Source organism: Anarhichas minor, unplaced genomic scaffold (assembly GCF_050575085.1).
Source record: "Anarhichas minor isolate MPS153535 unplaced genomic scaffold, ASM5057508v1 ptg000057l, whole genome shotgun sequence".
NCBI lineage: Eukaryota > Metazoa > Chordata > Actinopteri > Perciformes > Anarhichadidae > Anarhichas > Anarhichas minor.
The window spans coordinates 475,001-482,500 of record NW_027466503.1 but is presented as its reverse complement, the minus strand read 5'-3'; the positions used below and the strand labels follow the sequence as shown (position 1 = coordinate 482,500).

General features: G+C 39.6%; 1 protein-coding gene across 1 annotated transcript in view; it reads left to right on the top strand.

Annotated features, from left to right (window-relative positions):
• The first annotated feature begins 1,854 nt into the window (after positions 1-1,854).
• Positions 1,855-7,500, top strand: part of rnpepl1 (arginyl aminopeptidase like 1) — an 18,162-nt gene continuing 12,516 nt past the window's right edge. The window contains exons 1-5 of the mRNA XM_076076482.1: positions 1,855-3,455; positions 3,591-3,731; positions 6,414-6,565; positions 7,076-7,192; positions 7,266-7,500. The exon at positions 7,266-7,500 is cut by the window's right edge and continues 1 nt beyond it. Of these exons, the coding sequence (XP_075932597.1) occupies positions 2,964-3,455; positions 3,591-3,731; positions 6,414-6,565; positions 7,076-7,192; positions 7,266-7,500 (1,137 nt within the window). The 5' untranslated portion in view covers positions 1,855-2,963. The remainder of the gene's footprint in view (positions 3,456-3,590; positions 3,732-6,413; positions 6,566-7,075; positions 7,193-7,265) is intronic.

Sequence of the window (7,500 nt, the reverse complement as noted above, 5' to 3'; positions counted from 1 at the left end):
ATGAACACAATAAGTGCAACAAACTAATATGAATACAATAAGTGCAACAAGCTAATATGAATACAATAAGTGCAACAAGCTAATATGACTACAATAAGTGCAACAAGCTAATATGAATACAATAAGTGCAACAAGCTAATATGAATACAATAAGTGCAACAAGCTAATATGAACACAATAAGTGCAACAAGCTAATATGAACACAATAAGTGCAACAAACTAACATGAACACAATAAGTGCAACAAACTAATATGAATACAATAAGTGCAACAAGCTAATATGAATACAATAAGTGCAACAAACTAACATGAACACAATAAGTGCAACAAACTAATATGAATACAATAAGTGCAACAAACTAACATGAATACAATAAGTGCAACAAACTAACATGAATACAATAAGTGCAACAAACTAACATGAACACAATAAGTGCAACAAGCTAACATGAACACAATAAGTGCAACAAACTAACATGAATACAATAAGTGCAACAAACTAACATGAATACAATAAGTGCAACAAACTAACATGAACACAATAAGTGCAACAAACTAACATGAACACAATAAGTGCAACAAGCTAATATGAATACAATAAGTGCAACAAACTAATATGAATACAATAAGTGCAACAAACTAATATGAACACAATAAGTGCAACAAACTAGTATGAATACAATAAGTGCAACAAGCTAATATGAATACAATAAGTGCAACAAACTAATATGAACACAATAAGTGCAACAAACTAATATGAATACAATAAGTGCAACAAACTAAAATGAACACAATAAGTGCAACAAACTAATATGAATACAATAAGTGCAACAAACTAAAATGAACACAATAAGTGCAACAAACTAATATGAATACAATAAGTGCAACAAACTAGTATGAATACAATAAGTGCAACAAACTAGTATGAATACAATAAGTGCAACAAACTAGTATGAATACAATAAGTGCAACAAACTGATATGAATACAATAAGTGCTAAGTGGAAGGCTCAGGGTAGGCCTTCTTGAACTACACTACTACTACTACTACTACTACTACAGCTACTAATACTACCACTACATGATTTTAAGTTGATGTTTAATTATCATGTTAATAATGAACCTTTTTTCTACTTGTATATCTTTGTGTATTTATACACTAAAGAGAAGATGATCCTTCATTAGTGTCAGTGTCGAAAAAGTTTAATAAATACTATGATACAGTCTGACTGAATGTTGTTAGTATTACACAGTAATATATAATATAAATATTATAAATGTGTGTGTAATCTGTAATAAATATAAATACATGTATATTATTACATTATAAATCACATACATTTTATGTCTTTTATTGTCTTCATTTGTATTTATTTTATGAATGTTTTTTATTTGTTGTACTGTTTTATTACAATTTAGTTTTCTGCTTTCTGTTGTTAAATTGTCTTTTATCCTGTTTTAGTTTGTTTATTATTATTATTAGTATAATAAATAAAACATGATAAAATAAAACCTACAATGAAAAATAATAAATATATAAAGAAAATAAAAAATAAATACATAAAAATAAAATGAATGAAAAACAATAAAAATAAAAGTATTTTATTTTTAGTGTTTTACAAACAAGAGTGAAAATAATAAACGGGATTAAAAAACACAAATAAATAAAGTGATGTGATGTATTTATTTTCCCTAAATTAAATGAACAAATCTTCACAGTGTATAATAATAATATAATATATAATAACAACAGTGTTCTGTATGATTTCATATGATTTAATCAGATTTAACTGGTGACCTTTCACCTCTCCTTGGCTCCACAGCGCCTCCTCCGGCCTAACTAAACTTTATCCTACGTAGTGACTTCCTGTCTCCTCTCTCCTCTGTTGTCTCCTGTCTCCTCCTCTGTGTCTCTCTGCTTCTTCGGCTCTGATGGACTTCACATGAACTGTGTGTCTGTCCTCTTGAGACACAGACAGAAGCGTCTCTGGTGCTAACGCTAACTAGCCCGCTATGCTAACCCGGTTAGTTAAACTAGCCCGCTATGCTAACGTCTGTTAAAAGTGCCTGTTTTTCAGAGCGAGTCTGGTGAAGTCGCCTTAAAGCTAAAGGTGCTAATAATGCTAACAGCAGCTAGCATCGGCTAAAAGTGGTTTAAATGTCGTTTAAGTTTAGACTTAGTTTAAATAACATAAGCCTTTAGATGTGGAGTTCAGCCGGGTTGAGCTCTGTTGTTCACTAAAGTTAAAGTATCCTTAAGTTTAGAGCCGTGACTCTTAAATCAGTAAGTTTTTGTATGATTCTGGTTCACATGAGAAGTCATTCTGGGTTAAAACTGGGTCTAAATGTAGACTGAGTTTGGTTAAATGTCGTCAGACATAGTTAGACTGCGTTAAAGATCTAAGTGTGCTAAACAGGTCCAGTGCTGATCCAGGTTATGACTGGGTTCACTGGGTCTAGAGGCAGGTGGTCCTGGTCTACAGATTATTTGGTTTTTGAGTTGAACTAGACTTAGTCTGGTTTTCATAAAGGATTTCAGTCGGTGTCTGCTTTAAAACTGGGTTTAAAGTAAGTCCTGAGATCAAACCAGACTGGTCCAGTGTGGATGTGGGTCTAGAGGGTCTAGAAGCAGGCGGTCCTTGGTTTAAGTGTCCTTATCTGTGGTTATAGCCGGTCTGCATTTGATTTAGAGTTCAGTTAGACCTGATTGACAAAGAGAGACACCAGTCTGGGTTGAACCTGGGTCTAAATGTAGTCTCATTTCTTTAAGTGTCTTTGTTGTTGGTTTGTGGTTCAAACAGGTTTTGTTAGACTCAGGCTTAATGACTAGTCTGGTCCGGCTTACATAGAGGGCTGACTTTAGACTGGTTTTAGTCAGACGTGGACTTGTCTGTGTTTCTGTTGCTGGTCTTGGATGTGGTTAGTCCAGGTCTAAGCGGGGTTTAGTCCCAGGTTTAGCTCACAATGGCCGAGCTCCACCAGACTCCCACCTCGCTGTGCTGCTGCCGTAAATCCCTGCCGGTCTCTGGGGCCCCCCGGTGTGTCGGGGACTCCGGGTCCCGGCCCTCGGCGGGTCCAGGACCCGGGACCCCGCGGTGCCCCCTTGTGGACGTGGCTTCGGCATCTAACTTCCGCTGCTTCCAGCTGCGACACCTCCACCTGGACCTGCGGCTCAACTTCGCTGTGAAAGAGATGAGCGGCTGGATGGTTCTGGACCTGGTCCCGGTGCAGCCGGGGGTCCAGACCCTGGTCCTGGACTCCCACCCCTCCCTCCTCATCCAGTCCATAGACTGTAAGGTGCCCGGGTCCGGACAGGAGGAGCCGGTCTCCCTCACGTACCGGGTGGACCCGTTCACAGACTACGGGTCCTCTCTGAACATCAGTCTGCCTTCAGCGGTGAAACTGGGTCGTCTGATCCAGATCACGGTCCGGTACACCACCACAGACGGACCAGCGGTGAGACCAGGAGACCTTAATCCATCAATCACTAATAATCAGTCAGGTTATTGATGAGTATGCTGATTATAGTTATAGTTATTGTAGTAACATGTCATTGTGTGTGTGTGTGTGTGTGTGTGTGTGTGTGTGTAGATCTGGTGGCTGGACTCTGAGCTGACCTGTGGTCAGTCTCGTCCTCTGGTCTTCACTCAGGGTCACTCTGTGTGTAATCGCTCTTTCTTCCCGTGCTTCGACACTCCTGCTGTGAAGAGCACGTACACGGCTACAGTCAGGGTGAGTCTCCACACACACACACACACACACACACACACTCGTAGTGCTGAATGAATTCTTCACACCGTCACACCGCTGCATAGAAACAACTTCTGTCGCTCTTCAACAGGCAGCAGAATATATGGTTCGTTGCTGTGAGCGCTACGGTCGGAGCTAGTTGTTTTAGCTGTATTGAGAGGGAACCCTAGTCATGGTTATAACTTTATAACAACAATTAACAACCCACAACTAACGCTCTTTAACAGAGCAAAACACCACGACACAACAATTTGTAACACTAATAATTGTACATTTATAAAATTACACCGCCGAACGGCATGCTGGGTAAAGCTCGCTAACAGTCTGCTAACAGCTGGGAGAGGCTCCGTCGCAACGATTAAAATATTTAATCGCGATTAATCGCATGGATTTTTTGCGATTAATCTCGATTAATCTCATTGTTATGGCAAAGTTCAATAATGAATTCAAAAGTAGTGTATTGCGCACTTTTATTTTAAAAGTACTGCTATATGAACAAAAGGGCAATAACATTTGGTTCACGAGATGCAGGTAGCATGTTTTATACTTAATGTGAATATAATTCATACTTTGTTGGCATCTTATTCTGAAAACCGGATGTTCGTCTGAAGAAACCGGATGTTATCTCACGTTAATCTTTCCGCTAACTTTCAAAGTCCTTCGCTTGCTCCTGATCTGTGTCGTTTAAATGCGTTTACCGTGAATGTCAGCATATAGGTGCACTAACATGTGAGTGTCTGCTGACTTTACCGCAGCGATGTCCAGTAGTCTCCAGGGAGAGCAACAGCTGGTGCAGCTTCTCTCTTTATTTCTGCCCCCCCCCCCCTCGACCAGAAGCGGAAGTCGCCTTTTCTCTACGGCAACCCTGAAGGGACATCATATCTCCAATACAAAACGATAAACATGAAACAGTCTGTTACAATAATAATAAATTAAAAATACTTACCTGTTTTTTTTTTTTTTGTTGTTTTTTAATTATTATTATTATTATTATAATTTTTTTTCCCATCTCAAAAGGCTCAAGGACACACACACACACACACACACACACAACTGACTATAGGATGTTTGCTGGCTTTTATCCCACTGTTCTTGTCATCCTCTTGTTGTTATGTATATGTATTGTCTCTTGTCTTTCAATAATAAAAAAAAAAATATATATATATATATATATATAATAAATTTTAAAAATGCGTTAGCGCGATAAAATAATTGTCGGCGTTAATTAATGAATGCGTTAACACGAAATTAACGCGTTAACTTGCCCAGCTTTATATATATATATATATATATATATATATATATATATATATATATATATATATATATTCAAGAAGCCTAGTAGTAACAACGTCTCTGTGTAGTCAACAACTGTCAAATCAAATAAAGAACGTGCACATCAATTATATTTTAACAATTATTATTCTCAGTTTTCAAATATAACTGGATGGATTATAAATAATACATAGAAATACATAAATACATGTTCTTCTCATTTCAAGTACAGTAATGTCTGCATTAAAGAATAACTGACAGAAAGCTTTTTAATGTGCATCTTAAAATAAAGTAATTCATTTTAGAAAAATGTATTTCACTGAATTGTCCTGCAGCTTTAAATTCACTTCATTCAGGTGTGAAGTGATGTCAATAAAAAAATCAATATTATATTAATCTCATCTTGTAATAAGATAAATGTGTGTTCAGGACTTTATCTGTGGTTATTAAACAGATTGTTTAGCTCTATTCTCTGTTAACATCATTGAACAGTGAACTAATGTTATGATTCTGATCATTTTGGGCTCTTAGCTTTACTTTATGTGTCTTCATTCAGATGTGAGAGGGTACGTTTGCTCCACATGAGACATCGTGTTTTTTAGCTGCCCGTGGGAAGGACTCACCGCTACGAGTCTGTCCAGTCTTGGTTTAAGTCTCTGGTCTCTCTGAACACTTTTCTCTTTTGTAGATCGTCCTGTGATTTGACTTTTACATCTCTCTTAATAATAGTCCTGCTCTGCTCTCTCTCTCCTCGTCTCTACCCGTGTGTCACGGTGTGTGAACATCTCACTCACAAGAAGTCAGGAAACTTGTCAGAATACTCGTATTTGATTGGCTGAGCTGCATCACGTGATGTGATTCACAACGCATTGGTCGGTGTGTTTCCTGCACCGCTGAACAAGTACCGTAAAGGCTGGAAAAGATGCGCTCTGTCAAAATAAAATGGGTTTTAGGTCCTGGGTCCGGATACAACGGCGTCTGGGTCCGGATCCGGACCGCCAGTTAGTGACCCCTGCTATATGCTGTGAAACTGCGGGTGTCTATTAGCATTACAAGGCATTAACGCCAAATACTGTTAAGGAGTGTGAATAACTCCGCTGCGTAAAAAATCCCCTTCAAAATAAAAGCACAAGATTTTATTTTTGAAAAGGTCGCAACCCACCAGTTGAGAATCACTGTGTTAGAGGGACAAACAATGTTCATGTTCTCATAGGCACACATATAAATAAAGTGTTTCCACATTCTGAAAGTATTCAAGAGGTAACTTCTGATTCAGGAGATTATAAACTTTGATCTAGTAAAATCAGATTAGATCAGAACTTCCTGGAGGAGAACTAGATACAGCAGACTTTAAACATGTAAGTATAATGTAGTAGTTCTCTTCTGCAGGTTCCAGATGGAGTGACGGTTCTGATGAGTGCGTCTCGGAGCTCCTTCTCCAAAGAGGACCGGGTCTTTCAGTTCTCCATGGAGTTCCCCGTCCCGTCCTACCTGGTGGCTTTAGTGGCTGGAGAGCTGCAGCACGTCGACGTGGGGCCAAGGTCAGTCATACTGGTTTCTAGTCTGCTTTCTCCTGGTTTCTACTCTGGTTTAAAACAGAACAGAAACCAGTGTAGAACCCATCTAACTGGTTTCTGATCTGGTTTCTACTCTGTTTCATACTGTGGGTTGTGATCTGGTTTCTGATCTGGTTTCTGATCTGGTTCATACTCTGGTTCGTACTCTGGTTCGTACTCTGGTTCGTACTCTGGTTCGTACTCTGGTTCGTACTCTGGTTTGTACTCTGGTTTGTACTCTGGTTCATACTCTGGTTCATACTCTGGTTCATATTCTGGTTCATACTCTGGTTTATACTCTGGTTCATACTCTGGTTCATACTCTGGTTCATACTCTGGTTCATACTCTGGTTTCTGATCTGGTTCCTACACCCTCTCGCTTCTCTTTCAGTTTCCTTCCAGCAGCGTTTGTTTAGACTCTTGGGTTTTAAGTAGCCTCATAGTTTTTGAAAAAAACCCGTCTTATATTTGTTGTTTTGTCTGAATGTCGTTCAGGAGTCGTGTGTGGGCGGAGCCATGTCTGTTGTCATGTGCGGTGAAGAAGCTAGGGGGCAGTGTGGAGCGCTGGTTGGGTGTCGCCGAGGAGCTGTTTGGACCGTACCTGTGGGGCAGGTGAGTCACGAGTCCAGCAGGTCTTCAGAGTGATTTAAACACCTGTAAAGTAATCATCACGACGACCCCTCAGGTGTGACATCGTGTTCCTCCCCCCCTCCTTCCCCATCGTTGCCATGGAGAACCCTTGCCTCACCTTCATCATTGCCTCCATCTTGGAGAGCAGCGAGTTCCTCCTGATCGACGTCGTCCACGAGATCGCTCATGGCTGGTTCGGCAACGCCGTCACCAACGCAACCTGGGAGGAGATGTGGCTGAGCGAGGGTCTGGCAACCTACGCCCAGAGACGTATCACTACTGAGGCTTAT